Source organism: Mytilus edulis, chromosome 10, assembly GCF_963676685.1.
Source record: "Mytilus edulis chromosome 10, xbMytEdul2.2, whole genome shotgun sequence".
In the NCBI taxonomy this organism is placed as follows: domain Eukaryota; kingdom Metazoa; phylum Mollusca; class Bivalvia; order Mytilida; family Mytilidae; genus Mytilus; species Mytilus edulis.
In genome coordinates, this window is record NC_092353.1 from 43,685,697 (window position 1) to 43,702,862 (window position 17,166).

Here is a 17,166-nt window from a genome sequence, read left to right on the forward strand (position 1 = left end):
ATATTTTTGTTATTTATCTTTTTAAAATGACATCTGATTTCGTAAATATCTAACCAATGAACGTTTACTTTCTTACACAATTATGTCTATGCAAATTTTATGCATAATGTTCATTTAATAGACTAGGCATACCACGATATATAAAATTGCGATGTAGATAGGTAGGCAATTGCACATATGTAATATTTTTACCTAGTGTTGGCACAGTAGAATGTGTTTCTGGGAGCATGTCTTGTAGCATCGTCAATAGCAATAACAATCCTAACATTAAAATAGAACCTATAATGGAAATAAAAACATGTGTAAAAAATTCTGGACGGGAACTATTTATATTTGACAATTTATTACATTGATTTATTTAATGATGTTTATAATTGTTTTATTCATAACAATAACCTAAACGTTGTTAAACAGCTCCACACTTAACGCATCAGATTTGTTATTTTTCTGCTATGGTCTTAATTCCAAAATGAATTTAACAGATATCGACCTTACGACCAGCTCTGAACATACATGTTTTTGTATACTTGGTGATATATAAGTAATTTACATGCTGTGTACTCTCCTGTTAATGTCAATTGGTCTTGTATATTAAAAACTCTTTTAAGGAGTATTTACACCAATCCCACCAAAGACTGGAGTTAAATTCTAATGTCCCAGCAGTTTTTTGCTCAACACCCGTCGTTCTTCACATTTTCAGTGATAGGAATATCAAATCAAACTAATGTAAAGTTGCTTTACATCAAATAAATTTGATCGTTCAAATTCATATATTAAGAAATGTTATAGCCTATAATCATTCCTACTAACTATTTAAGAATAAAAACAATTTTATATGAGGTTCTTTTTTTTATCAAAAACTACAAAGGTAAGAATTGAAATGGTAGAGGTAATGATTCAATCTTAACAAATAGTACCCTTTATATGTACCTGGCTCAATTCGACAATTTTCTTTTTTTGTGTGTGTTTTATCTTTTTGCGATTCTTAGTATTAATGTTATTGTTTGGTTGTTTCAACTGAGTTTATTTAAAAAAAAAAGGCTAGACTTGGGATAATATATCAATCTAAATAGGCTATCAGAATTAAGTAGGTTCAGTCGCTGTCACTTTAAACGTCTTCTTTCCTTCAAATGTGTATCGAATACCCTTATTAAATATTTCTTTTTAAGACATAAATCATGAGTAATAATGTTATCCTTACCCAGCGTTATTCTTTCTTTTGACTCTGGTGGAAGCATAAACTGAAACGGAACTAATGCTGCCACCAATACAGCAGGCATTATAAACATATGTGTGTAATACACAGGATTTCGTTGTAAGTGAAATTTATATTCCATTATTGAGTATTTATCTTCTCCACCTCCATCGTATTGTTTTTCAAGTTTTGTGACATAAGATTCTAGAATCGACCATTCTTTGTTTTTTCGAAAATCTCTATACTCAATGTTATTGTCTTTAGATCCTAAATGAGTAAAGTTTACACGAGTTGTATCATAAGTCCATGATCCAAATCGGATCATACAAGTCTGGGAATCAAATGGGAAACGAGACAAATCTAGTTCGCACCGACTTCGTAGTCGATGTTGAGGACTGTAAAATACTGCTCCATGAGCAAGCAATATGATTAATGGTTCCTTCATAGATATCTCTGTATCAACGCTGAAAAAAAGACAGACAAAAATCATGCCTTACCATGTTCTAAATGGACATAACGACTGAATTGTCACAGTATTCAAGAGCTTGAACAAGCTATTCAGACTTTATAAAACGTCACCCGTGTCAAAGCAAATGGTTGACGAACCATGGTTATGTCAAAGATGGACTCGCCCTTTACTAAAACAGTTCATCGGAAGATACAAGGTCCTTTTTCATTGATATTCCGTATCAAGTTTGTCCTGTACTCTTCTTTTTCTAATTTTTATGTATTATGGCTATTTTTGTTTTGCTTCCATAATGTTGAAAGTACAAGCGAATTCTAAACAAATAGCATAGAAGTGTGAAAATTGACTAGCGTTAAAACGAGTTTTATTCCGCCATATTGTACATACGGAAATGCATGTACCATGTCAGAACTGTTGTTTTCCATGTCAGAACAGTTGTTTTCCATTCGTTTGATGAATGAGCAAACAAAGAAATGTTGTGTCAAAAGCTGCTTAAAACCATGACATCTACCTATTGTATCAATACGTAGATTAATTACAACTGAATCAAAAATTAAAACAAAATAATGATTTTATTTGCTAAACGTGCAATTTAATACTGTTTGTAAAAATGCTTCTAACGGCATTGGGTATATTGTTTCTATTTTACAGTTTATTTGTAATTTTAGACAATTTGAAACTCGAAGATGATGTTGGTATTATATAACTTCAATGGACACCATTGCAAGTATTTTCTGTCAATAAACCATAAAAATCCCAAGGATAATAACAAATAGGTTGCCCAATGAGTTAAATGTTCACACAAAAATAGACATCCTGTATTTTAAAGGGCAAGGCAAACATCATGAGCTGCATATATACAAGAGAAACTAGCACAACGTGTTCTAATTCTTTCTTCGATAGTTGCTATAATATATTTAACGATTAACAAAACCCTACCACAGTATCATGAATCAATTTTCCCAAACTTTTCATTTCCAGCTTCTTGACAAGCAACACTTTCACACATACGGGATTAAACGTTTCGAAAATTAAATTTAAACAATATTAAGTCAACTTTGATTGAATGTGTATGGGCGTTGGTTGAAAACTATTTCAATATAATTTCTTTAATATGTTAGTCATAAAATATACCTTATTATCATGATTCTAGGTGTAATTTGACCGCTTATCCATTATTTTTATTATTTCTATCTATTTTAATATAATGTTCAACCGTCACATTCTTAATGATCGTGTCCAATTTAGTTGTTGTTTTAGGTTGCTGTCATTCATAATTGTTTTTCGTTTATTGTTTTGTCATAAATCAGGTTGTTGGTTTTGTTATTTTGAATTGTTCAATAATTAAGTCAGTGTATTACATGCTCATTGTTGAAAGACATACGTAGAACTATAGTTGATACCATCCGTGCCATTTAGACTCTTGTAGGAAGTTGTCTCTTTTAGTATTATATCATATATCATGAGGCAATTTTATCTAGATGTCTAGTTTTTTGTTAATTTTTGTTTTTGTTGAGTTTGAACTTAAGTCAGCTCATCGTCCTGATGTATTCGTAGATTTAGTGGATCCTTCAAGTAGGTAAATATCTTAAACAGTTAACGAACTATGCTTTTACTTTATTCAAACTGGTTTGTTATTTCAAATGGCATCAGAATGCTAATTGGCTAAAATTGTTTCATTACTTTCAAATATTTCAAGTATTGCGTAAATGTTAAACATACGATGGCATGTTACTTGATCTTAAAATGGAGCCAAGTCTGCTGTTTCAAACGTAGAAAATGTAAAGTCAAACTCAAAGGAAGAAATGTTCAAAGTTTAATTTCTTAGTCCTTGCCTCTTTGTTGTTCTACCTTGTAATCTGCGCTTCAATATTTCTCTTTTATGGTAATTTTTAAAGTTTAATGATTGAAAAAGTATAAATTATTTGAAATACTCAGGATTTTTCGTCCCAGACATAGATAACCGAACTCGTATTTGGCACAAAATTTTGGAATTTTGGGTCATCAATGCTCCTCAGCTTTGTACTTGTTTGTATTTCTAACTGTTTTGATCTAAGCGTCACTGATGAGTCTAATGAAGACGAAACGCGCGTTTGGCATATTAAATTATAAGCCTGGTACTTTTGATAACTATTATGACAATTCTTTGGTAACAGTATACCCTTCTATCTAATCTATCATTCTGTTTTCAATGTTTTAAAAGTAGAACCTTCGGCAAAATATTTACTATAGGCTTTAATGCGCACTTGTACCTAATCAATATTATTCAAAAACTTATAACGATAGAAATTTCGGTCAGACAAAATAATTTACATGTGATCATTTCATCTCCTCCAATCAATAAGGTTTGACAACTTTTCCGCATTCCTGTTTTCAACAATCGTTCCGAAATAACAAGGACGACACTGATGAAAACAAAGTGCTTTTTACTGTAACTTCAATCAATTTCTTTGCTGAGCATATTGATTTTAAGATAAATTAGGTTCAATCTTCTAAACCTCTTTCACACAAGAGGATTTCATCAAAGTATTAAAAACGTTTTCAATTTTAAATTGACTTATTGCAGTCTTACTTTCCGTCTAGAACAAGATGTTTAAGCTAGTAACGTGTTATTCAAGTCAGTCTTGTTTACCAGTAAACAAAGCCTTACAATAAGAACAATTATTCAAGGCTGATTAATAAGTATAACAGACGCAAGTTTATTCTACAATGCCACTCAAAACAATCAGTTTAGAAGGTCATTTCTATTCGGAAGTTTAAATACATTAAAATCGAAAATAATCCTACTGAGAAGGACCAAATATTACAAAAGCAACATACCTCTGGGATAGTAAACTTTAATGTGTCAGATGGTTTTTCACATCTAATCAACATTAAAAGAAAAAAAATGCATTTAATTTGTAGCAATTGAAATCCAAAATGACAGGATATTTCTTGGAATTAATGCATCGCCTTGAATCAAATTAATACAACTAAAATAAATGACGGCGAAATATTGTAAATAAAGTTTATCCCTTTAACGTCATGCTAATCATGCCTTGATATGAACTAAAAAAATCCCATTGAATATTTGATCACTGGTTGTCTAATTCAAATTTGAATTATATCGTTTCATATTAAGGCGATAGTAGTTTACCAATGTTCAAATCAAGATAATCAATTAAGGAGAATCAACGTAGTTTAACAAACAAACAAACACTGATTGAATTGAAAAAAACCACCAAAAGCAGTAAGACTTGTGCATCCACAAGCTAAACATCTTCAGCCATGTAGACTGTATTGTGTGGAAAATTAAATCAACAGTAGTATACTGCTGTTTGAAAGTCATAAATCGATTGGGAGAAAACAAATCCGGTTTACAAACTTAAAAACTGATGGAAACACATCAAGTATAAGAGGAAAATAACGAAACACCAGAAATAAACCCAACGACAATACAAAAAGTAAAATCACAAAAATACTGAACTCAGAGGAAAATCAATTAGGAAAGTCAACACACACAGAAACGAACTGTAAAATAACAATTGCAATTTTCCTGAATTGGTACAGGACATATTTAGAAAGAAATGGTTGGTTGGACCTGGTTTTGTGGCTAGCCAAAACTCCCGCTTTCATGGCAATGTTAAATATAACACTAAAATGAAAACATCACATGAAAGGCATACAATACAAATAAAAAAAAACATTCAGGATAGAGAAATACACAATTTAACAAAACAATAGAACATAACGACATGCCTATAGTTATTAAAGGTACCAGGCTTATAATTTAATACGGCAGACGCATGTCTCGTCTACATAAGACTAATCAGTGCACTCATGTCAAAATGGTAAAGAAAGTCAAACGAAGTTAAAGAGCATTAAGGACCCATAATTCCAAAAAGTTGTGCCAAATACGGTTACGGTTATCTGCCTGGAATAAGAAATCCTTAGTATTTAGAATATTTCATACTTTTGCAAACAGTGAATCTATAAATTATGTAATTGATATACATATCAACACGGAATAAAAACGATCACATAAAACAACCTTAAAGTTTGTAAATCTGGATTTATTTTGTTTGGTTTTAAAATGAGTGTTAGAATTTTAATATTGCATCTCGTTCGAAGCTCTTAGTAACGGCATGTGAAACAGGAGTCAAAAAAAAGAAAAAAAGTGTAAATGTAAACTATCTAAATTGAATTTTGCATATTGAAATAATTGCCCTTTTTCGGCAAATATAAAATCAGATGTAACAGAAGGAGAAGGACATAAAAAAAAATTTGAACACAAATTAGATAAACAAGTTGAATACTACTTGTCGAGTAGCATTTACCAAAATAATTCAAACTTCTGTTTACAAAAAAAAGTAAACATCAGTCAAAAAGAAAATGCCTGTACCAAGTCAGGAATGTGACAGTTGTTATCCATTCGTTTGGCGTGTTTTAACTTTGATTTTGCCTTTTGATTAGGGAATCTGTTTTTAATTTTCCTCGGAGTTCCTTTATTTTGTGCTTTGATTTTTTTTGTATAGAAATCATATAAAATCAGCAATACAAGTATAAAGTACTGTAATCATAAGCATAAAATTTAAGAAATCTCATTAAAGGGATAGAAAACTCGTATACTATCAAACTCTACACTGACACCAAGACAAACCGTTGCACCCTAAAATGTATGCTCTTGTCCTGTCATTCTTTTTTTTTAAATTCTTTATAAAAAAATTTCCACAAAAACATTTTGGTGATGCCTTTAAGTGATTCAGTTAAGCATAAATCCATTATTAGATTTTCTTTAAACAATTTCTCCTGAGTAACGTTTATCATATCATGGTAAAAGGATTCAAAGATTTAATCTATAAGTTTTAGAAGTAAGCTGAGAGATCTGTATAACAATTCCACAGATCATCATTAAAAAGTTTATTATCTTTCCAGATTGATGATTGAACTTACGTAAATCTGACAAATAATGAAAAATTATCGACATAGGCGTTCAAACGGCAATATACTCGTACGAAATGCGGTTATCAAATACTTTAAAGTTTTTCTCATTTAATATATAAATCATATCTAGCCATGCACATGACATTTCAACTCTGTTTCTTTAAGTTAACAAATCATCATCTTTGATACAACATTAAGCAATAAAGTCAAACTTTCATTACGTAGTTACATTTTCCCCACTTTGACTAAATGGCTGCGATGCAAATGATCCCAAACGTTGTACTGTCATGTATATAAAACTAACTACAAATTTATCATGCAGGCACTGCAATGCAAAACATGGTGTTGTATAATCGCATACAAAATAAAATAGATGAATGATTGATTGGTTTATTGATGTTTGTTCTTAGTCAATTGGGAAATAAAATGATAAACTAAGACTATTCTTGTGACTAAACTACAATCTTACTTATTTAGTAGGACTACATCTGGTTTCCACACTGATGACGCTGGTAGGTGGACAGCCATAGTACCTGAGTATTGATTTGGATCCCATTTCAAGCGTGAGTCTTCCCACATTTGACGAACATATGCAGTAGTCTCGAGTATTTCACCCTTTTCATGCTACCAAAAGAAAAATGTTAGATACTATAAAAGTGACATGAAAATTTCTTCATTAACACAGATAAAGATGATCATAGTACTCTAAAGGACCAAAGGTAAAATTTTGTCAGCTGTTTTGAGATAAAGCTGATACGTTTTATAGTAAAACATTGAATAAACAAGAATGTGTCCCAAGTACACGGATGCCCATCCGCTCTATCATTTTCTATGTGCAGTGGACTGTGAAAATGGGATAAAATCTCTAATTTGAAATATCATATCATAGGGACATGTTTACTAAGTTTCAAGTTGATTGGACAACTATTTTATGAATTGTTAACTTCATCAAAAACCATCTCGACCAAAAACTTTCACCAAAAACTTTAACCTGAAGCGGGACGGACGAACGGATGCACGGACGGACGGACGTATCATTTTCTATGTGCAGTTGACTGTGAAAATGGGAAAAAATTTCTTATTGGGCATTAAAATTAGAAAGATCATATCATAGGGAACATGTTAACTAAGTTTCAAGTTGATTGGACTTGGAACTTCATCTAAAACTACCTCGATCAAAAACTGTAACCAAAAACGTTAACCTGAAACGAACGGAGGCACGGAAGAACGAACGAACGGACGCACAGACGAACGAACGAACGGACGCACAGACCAGAAAACATAATGCCCATAAATGGGGATGATTAAACCGGTTTGATAGTATATGCAGAAGTATTACGTACAATGGTTCTTTAATGCATTATCTGTAAATATGTGCTAAATGGAATGACGGAGGAGACTGCTTATTATCTTGTAAACAATATTCATGGTTATGTTGCTTTTAAATTTCCCAAATGATACAGTGCGCACATACATGTTTTTATTGTACGGACTTCAATATCAAGAATGTGATCTGAACGTCACTGGTGAGTCTTAATGTAGACAGTAAGGTTCTGAGGAAGAACGTCTGATAGATTAGAACATCAATAAAAACTGTTGCCTTTAAATTAGATCTTTAAACACTGAACACTTTAATTTGCAAAACACTCAATTGAAAATCCACCGCAGCCTCTCCTTAAGGCAGCAGTGTCATGTATATAACTAAAATGTGCAGAATTACATAGGATTCAATAGATTCATTGCTTTTCTGCTGTTATTACTAAATATATTTTACAATTTGATTGAGAAAAAACATGGGATTTTCAATTTTCAATGGGAGGGAGCAAAATCTCATGGGATTGACCATTATCCCAATCCAATTGGATTTTATACACCAACATCATCGTCCTACTGTCTTGTTTGTTTTTTTGACTTATTGTGTCCTATTCGCAGTCCCAATTTTTTTTTTAATGAGTTTCGCAGTTAAAGCATATATACCAGGAGATTTCATTCTGTTAGCGCATCTGGCCTCCTTTTGTTTAGAGCTCGATCATGGAACTCCGTATGCTCTCGCTTTTTTTATTTGAACTAGTGTGTTCTAGACGAATCAACGAGTTGCAAACATCCGTAAACTTCCATAAACCTTAACTTAATATGCATTGTATTAATATCAATACAATTACCTTTTTCTTCAATTTAAGTGGTATCTATATGTAGTCAGTTATAGCCTGATGTGTTATCTGGTCTACTGTTTGTCTATTTTGCTTTTAAATCAGGTTTTAAACTTTAGATTCTTTGTTACCGTTTCCTTTCATTTATAAATATTCAATTAGGAAGAAACAGGATAAAGGACGATATATAGAGTAATTGTGGGAATTCAATTTACTTGTTCCGTCTCTCAACCTGATACTGTGGTAATAATTTAGAGTAATTTCGTTATAGATAATTGAAACATTGCTACCATTATTCTCCTTCTAATTCAAACGTATTGATTTTCTCAAACCCAATTTCTAAAACGTCTCTAATAATGTGTTTTGCTGAAAATATTACGAAATTTAGAAATATTTCACTTCAAGATGTATGTGTATATATGATAACTTCTTTCTCTTCAAATCAAATCAAATCAGCGTGTTCTTTGTACAGTTTTGAAAAAAAGTGAATTCTGACAAAATCTTTCTGAACGAAGAATTTTTTTTGGTAGATGGTATTTGCATGGTAACTCATCAGTCGTATAATCACCAATATGCTTCATCACCGAATTTCTAACTGTAATGTGTGAACGTTTGATGTGTTTGAGCTTATGATTTTGTCATTTGATTATGGACTTTCAGTTTTGAATTTTCCTCGGAGTTCAGTAGTTTTGTGAATTTTACTATTTAGTAATGTGACGGATGTCACTTGTGTAACAGAACTTCCTTCCAATCTTTCGCTTCTAACTGCATCCCAATATTTTATGTTATTCAATAGTAGCCTTTGTAATGTTTAGCAGATTATTGTTAAATGTCACTTCTGTGCATTTTGTGTTATGACTAAGTGAGATTGGCAAAATAATTGCCTTATCCTATTAATAAGTCCCTTGTTATAGTTGAACGGTATTATGTATACACAGCAAAAAGTTGCACAGGAAAGAACAGAATGATCTTTTCAATTTTTCTCCTGTAATGATGCTTTCATTGTTGATAAATTTTGACAGTCTTTTCAGCTGATTATAGTTTCGTCAATATTAGCCTTTCTATAGTCTTGTATCTAAATGTTCATTTTCTATATACATTTTTCATAGTCTTGTATAAAACATGTTTCGCTGTTTTTCTCTTATAGTTGATATGTTTCCCTCTGTTTTAATATGTAACCCGAACTTTTTTCTCTCTCAATCAATGTATTACTAGATTTTTGAACAGCGGTATACTACTGTTGTCTTAATTTATTCAGTCAAATCTCCTAATCTGTCATATTTCACAGTAAATCGAAGGAAAACAGGGAAAATGCCAGACCATGGATAATGCAACCTTACTACAATAAATCCTCTAGGATTCAGGCAAACATAATGATTGGAGCATATGTTTTTTTTTTTTAATTTAAGCAAATAATGCATCATCAGTACAATGGCATGTAATATATATGATATATATACAAATACACTATATGATAGATAAATAAATAATGCACACATCACTGATAAATGAATACAGCCGAGAAGAAAAATGATCTATATAAAGCAAACGAAACCTATTACGACAAACAAATGGAAGTGTTTAACGACCTTGACTGGCCATACAGCCCTCACGCGGTCGGGACTATTACGATTTACTATTTCTACTATCTCTGTAATGGATAACACCAGAGAGCATACGAAACCTATTACGACTTACTAGTTTTACTATCACTGTAATGGATAACCCAGTATACGAAGCCTATTACGATTTACTAGTTCTACAAGCTCTGTGATGAATAACCCCAGAAAGCATACGAAACCTATTACGACTTACTAGTTCTACTATCTTTGTAATGGATAACCCAATCATACGAAACCTATTACGACTTACTAGTTCTACTATCTCTGTAATGGTTAATCCCAGCATACGAAATCTATTACGACTTACTAGTTCTACTATCTCTGTAATGGATAACCCCAGAAAGCATACGAAACCTATAACGACTTATTAGTTCTACAATTTCTGTAATGAATAACCCCAGAAAGCATACGAAACCTATTACGACTTACTAGTTCTATTATCTCTGTAATGGAAAATTACAGAGAGCATACGAAACCTATTACGACATACTAGTTCTATTATCTCTGTAATGGCTAACCACAGAGAGCATTCGAAACATATTACGACTTACTAGTTCTACTATCTCTGTAATGGATAACCCTAGAGAGCATACGAAACCTATTACGACTTACTAGTTCTACAATCTCTGTGATGGATAACCCCAGAGCGACTATTGTTGCACTCCTCGATGCGTTCACAGGTCTAATTCTAGGATCGTATCCATTCATTAAGGTTTTGATGAGGCGTTCTTCATCATTAACAATTGAAGTGTTTGGTAAGCCTGGAAATAAAAGAAGAATAATGTTATTCCCTTAGTTAAAAAGAATTAATTTTTTTTTTTTTTTTTTTTTTTTAAATACGAAACGCGTTCGCCAATTTAAGTAATCTAATTAAACACGTGTAATTTTGCTTTTTCATAAATTAACGATGATAGTCCGTCGGAAGGGGACGATAAATGGCTGACCCGTGTTAAGAGAGAGTCATATCTCTTGCACGTTAAAGACACCCTTGTAGATTTCGAAAAAAGAGTAGGCTAATGCCGCTACAAGGCAGCACTCGCACCCGCAAAGTGGAAAGGGATTAATATAAGTTGCAAAACTTGTTTCCCAATCCACTATAAATAAATATGTTTAAAATAAATAACTGAGTAATGTTATGCAGCTACACATTTTGAAGTACTATATATGCAGTGTTAACCTACACGCTTTTTAAACTTAACGTATCTGTTTTAAAAATAAACTTTGATTTTATAACTTTCATCATTTCATAGATGTAGTTTAACCATTTCAAAAATCATTTTGATATTTGTCTTATCTAACTGATAGACTAATTGCGCTTTGTTATCAGATAACCATTTAAAACAAAAACAAAAAAGAAATGAAAACCTGAATAAATTACTTCGATTGCAATCTGTAGATACAAATAATTATATATGCAACAGTTTTGCACAAGAAAATGCCTGTACAAAGTCAGGAATATGACAGTTGTTATCCATTCGTTTGATGTGTTTGAGCTTTTGATTTTGCCTTTTGAGTAGGGACTTTCCGTTTTGAATAATCCTCGGAGTTTTGTTATTTTATTTTTATTCATATCTTTAAGTACCAAAGACAGGATATGATGTACAGTATATTTTCATTATATTCTACAATTTGACATAGCACGGTTTTATTTGATGAGTTCATTTTCAATAAATAAATGTCTTGTACGATTAATGTTTCTTACAATAAAAGATGTTTTAACAAATAGATAAACAAAAATTGAAGAATAAAATACGATTGATAAAAAAAATTCAATAAAGACCATAATGTTGTTTGAGAGCTAAACTGGCTGGTTGGAACGCTATTCCTTTAAAATTATAAACAAAGCTAGTCATTAATTTTGCAATGAAAATAATTCACATACAGGTACAGGATCATCTTTACCCTTAGTTGAAATAATGGATGATACTAAAAAAGATCATTATCTGATGTCTTTGGGTAGGGATATTTTAAATATATTCTGACATAGTTAACACAAACTAACGTCTTTTCAGCGAGTATGTGTTAAACTGAGACACATTAATCAGTAACAGTGATACTTTAATTCCGACGAAAAATCAAACAATGACAGCCAAAAGTGAGAACAAGTTGGAAATGCAAATGGCTGACACGAAATATAGAAAAAAAAAGACTTGAATCTAATTATAAGGCTACTTGAATAATATAGGTCAAGAAACAGTAAATAGGTCATGTCACAGATTCTTAAGGTTTTGTAATGCTTAAATAAAGACAACAGTAGTATACCGCTGTTCAGAAGTCATAAATCGATTGAGAGAAACAAATCTGGGTTACAAACTAAAATGGACACATCAACTATAACAGGAAAACAACGAAACAACAAAACACTGCAACAACAAAACAAACGACAATACAACATACATAGAAACGAACTTTTAGATAACAACTGCCATATTCCTGACATGGAACATGACATTTTAAGAAAAAATGGCGCGTTGTACCTGGTTTTGTGGCTAGCCAAAATTCGCGCTTTATGGCAAAAGACAAAGGTTTTTGTTGATATAAAAATAAGAAGATGTGGTACGATTGCCAATGAGACAACTCTCCATAAAAGACCAAGGACACATAAATGAATAACTATAGGTCATCGTATCGCTTTCAACAATGAGTAAAGAAAACCATCCCACACAGTCAGCTATAACGGGTTGTTTAAGTTATCTTAACAAACACAAAATAAAACTGACTTTATTTATCAAAATCTTATATTAAGTATACGCAAGAAAAAAGTAAAAATTAATTAAATGATAAAACTTTAATTTTCTTCCATTACCCACCAGCAGGTTCAAAATTACAGATAGTTTAACCTTCTAAAAAGGTTCGGATTAGTATCATAAATGTTGTCATCTTTTATTTTTGTTTTTGTGTTATATTAGCTTTTCAAAGAGGGAGTTTTAATTTTTATATTGCATACGTGTTCATTAGCTCGTTATATTTTTATTTTCAGATACAATTATTTGAGTTTCAGTGATATTTTCATTAGTTGATATGATGCAGGGATATCTGACATGGAACAGACTCTTTGCGCAAAAATGGGCGTCTTCAGTTTAAACGGTGATAAATTTTAATAGACTGTAAAAAAAATACATAAAAGAGGGACGAAAGATACCAGAGGGACAGTCAAACTCATATATTGAAAATAAACTGACAACTTAAATTGCCTTTGTATGGTGTTAACATTAAATCGTTAAGATATCACAAAACGTGTCAAATTAAGATATTTAATTAAATTGGACACATTAAGGACATTAAGATCTTTTAAGATATGGCACCGAATACAAAGAAGACAATTCAAAGATTTTATGAGCACTTGATATAACGCTTATATTTTTTTCCATCAGTAAACGTTTTATTTTATTTTAGTTTTCTTATTTCTGTTCCAATTTCACTATTTGTAATTTCTGCAATTCAAGTATTTACTTTGAGTTGTGGTAAAGTTTCTTATCAAAAAGCTGTGTTTCTTTTGAACTCGTTTTTATTCTTAGTTTTCTTTTTCTTAATTGTAAATAAACTGTATTCATTTTGTTTATTTTTTCTTTTCTTATCGCATATGATTTTTTTTGAAAATCGTTTTTGCAAGTTTTTGGCAATAAAGGTATAAATATCTACAGAAAACACATTGCATAGTAATTTCAAAGATACAAACACTACCTCAAGGTGTTAAACAATTTATTCGTTATCAACACTGTAAGTTTATTTCATATAGTTGAAATGTATATTTATTGCATTAAGCATAAAAGAAGATGTTGATATCATGGCACATAAAAAGTCTTTTATATTCAATTCATAAGATAATCTATATAATTTAAGATTTTTATGACATAAAGAGGTTTTAAATTGATTAGAAATGCTATCTTATTTAAATCTGATTTGTATCTTATTGGATCAACCTGCTTTTAAAGTAATACAAAATGATTAATTATTTTCATACCACCATTCATGATTACAGATATTTGAAGAATTATGTAACACATGTAGTGCGATAAATGAGCCGTTACCAAAAACCTTGAGTTAGATAAATATTTGAACATTTGACGAAGTACAGGCTCTCAGGGTATGGTTTGACAACACTTAGTTTGTAGTATACAAGATAAAAAAGAAGGAAAACAGAAATAGAACTGCAGACTCATGGAATTTACGTAGTAACAATACTGCCTTTTTCATGTAACATTTCTTTAATATGTTTTACTAGATAAACACAAAGTAATAAAAAACAGAAACGATTACAAGAATGTCTAAATCAATTTCATCATCTTACTTACTTTTAAAGTAATTATAGAAAGTTCAAATCAATGCTGCTTGTGTTAAAGTTCTTTCTACTCAATTGTTGAAAAAATTAACCGAACTTCATCATGTTCATTTTGAACAAAATATCTTAACTTTCTATCTCTGCAAAATTCAATCTTACAATGCTGATCCCTCAAAGAAAAATCGCAACTCCTTCATCTATTTGAATTTCCTAAGCAGTTGCCTCGTTCTTCAAACTACGTCTATTATCAGATGAATTATTCCAACTATTTTCCAAATATTTTCTTTAAAGGGCGCAAACGGGGGCGCAAAAGACCGAGCTAGACGTTTGACGCAAAGGACCGAGCAAGATTTTTGGCGTAAAGGACTGAGTATCTGTTGCCCATAATGTGGATATCGTATTCGGCGTGATGTAGGGTGGAATATACCTATTGAAAAAAGAAGGCATTGAAAAGGGCCAGACATTTGCCTTGCAACAGACCCCATATATACGAACCACTAAAAGATATATTGCAATGGTTCTTTCATATACTTAAAGCATGACGTCACTCACTACAAACAGGGATCTATTACACGTTTGCGCTAATCACATTCATTTTTCTTCAATATGTCAAAAGCGCCAATAACTAAAAAATCATATGTATTAAATTTGTCTCGCCCGTAACAAATACCAACCTTTTCTGGGAATAATCGAATTATTATTTCACTATTTCATTGTCATTTAAAATGACTATTAAAAAATAATCATATTTTAGTTTGTTTATATCTCATAGGTTATTTGCCAAATGAACTTATGAATGGACGATATGATAAGAAATTTTACAATTCTGGAAGATCAGGAAGACAGAAAAGACATATTACATTAATTACATTAGATGTATGTTTCATTATAATACGTTATTTTGATTAGCTAACTGCACATCACGTGATATTCCTTAAGCAATTGCATTACCCAATAAAACTTATCATTCAGGATAACACGAGGTCCCTCAATAAAGTGCACAGGTGAATTAAATAAAAAAAATATAAAATTCGTGTTTGCATGATCGTAGCTAAAAATGTAATTATAAGTATTGAATGCTTCTTTTTGTGACTTCATTTAAGAATTGAATGCTTCTTTTTGCAACTTCATTTTTTTAGTATGAAGCGCGGTCAACGCTTTTACACCCCAATGAAGTTACAAAAAGAAGCATTCAATACTTATAATTACATTTTTATAGCAATGATCATGAAAACACGAATTTTATTATTGTTTTATTTAATTCACTTTTAGCCAATCAGAATAAAGTATCATAATGAAATATACATCTAATGTAATTATAGGGTTGAAAAATCGTTGACCATGCGCACATTTTTAGAATGAAGCGCTTCCGCGTTTCATACAAAATGTACTTCGGTCAACGCTTTTAAACCCTAATAAAGTTACAAAAAGAAGAATTCAATTCTTAAATTAAATGATTGAATGAATGTTTGTCTGATGCCATTAACAATTAACCCGGCAAACTAAAAATATAATTAAAATTAAAAAACAATACATTCGTTCCCCAATGTAATAATGATCAACGATTTGAAGTATCATACACTTTTATGTAATGATTCAGTTAACCTTTCATCTATCGTGCACATGTTGCACGTGTTGCATAATGTTTTTGATTCTTGTTTGGGGGTTTAAACATCATAGGTGTATCATTAGATAAGAGGTTTGTCTAAAGAAGATTAATGAGCAATCAAAAACATCATCTTTTAAATCTCTTAGACCCTCCATGTTGAATTAAAAAAATACCAACTGTTAGACAAATACAATCAAACCTGCTTTAGAGACCACATGTATTAAGCAAAAATCTGTGTTATAAGACCATTAATTTTAGATCCCTCTGTAGTACATTTCATTTTAATTGAACCTGTTTTCAAAGACCACCTGTCTTAAGAAACCACTTTTTTGCTGTCCATTAAGTGGTCTTTTAAAACAGGTTTCACTGTATATGTAGTTGTTTCAAATTGCTCATATATTGTTAAAGATATTAGTTAATTCGTCTTCTTCTTGGTATAATCAGAGAAGACGTTTTGTTCGAAGCACGGAAGTATGTGATATTGAAATTTCTTCAAAAAAAGATCGAATATTTTTCCTCGCATGTTTCTTATTTACTGTCTTAATCAATTACGATATGGTTTTACGACAAAAAAAAATATTTTGAAGAGACGCTAATCGACCTTCTACAAGTTGTAATGCACCAAAAAAATCTATTGACTTTTGAAAGACATATTACCGTGTAAAAGACCTGTAATCATATGCCAACAATATATTAAGATTTGTAATTAAGTAAGAAGCATTATTTTACTCAGACCAACGTTATAATTTGTCTACCACTGAGATTAATATGTTGTTGTTTAATGAAGCCTTTGAGACAAAGACAGACGTTTTTCCTTGACACAACCTTCTCAGTTTCAATCAAGCCTTAGATGTCCGTACGATTACGGTATCCTTAGAAAGCTATCATTATCTCAAGGAAACACGTATGGCATTGCATT

General features: G+C 31.3%; 1 protein-coding gene across 2 annotated transcripts in view; it reads right to left on the reverse strand.

Moving 5' to 3' along the window:
- LOC139491233 (neuronal acetylcholine receptor subunit alpha-6-like) overlaps positions 1-17,166 on the reverse strand; it is a 38,215-nt gene that overhangs the window by 10,728 nt on the left and 10,321 nt on the right. For both annotated transcript variants that reach the window (XM_071278722.1, XM_071278723.1), the window contains exons 2-5: positions 10,969-11,117; positions 7,054-7,208; positions 1,202-1,659; positions 193-279 (exon numbers count right to left, since the gene is read on the reverse strand). In XM_071278722.1, the coding sequence (XP_071134823.1) occupies positions 193-279; positions 1,202-1,659; positions 7,054-7,208; positions 10,969-11,117 (849 nt within the window). The remainder of the gene's footprint in view (positions 1-192; positions 280-1,201; positions 1,660-7,053; positions 7,209-10,968; positions 11,118-17,166) is intronic.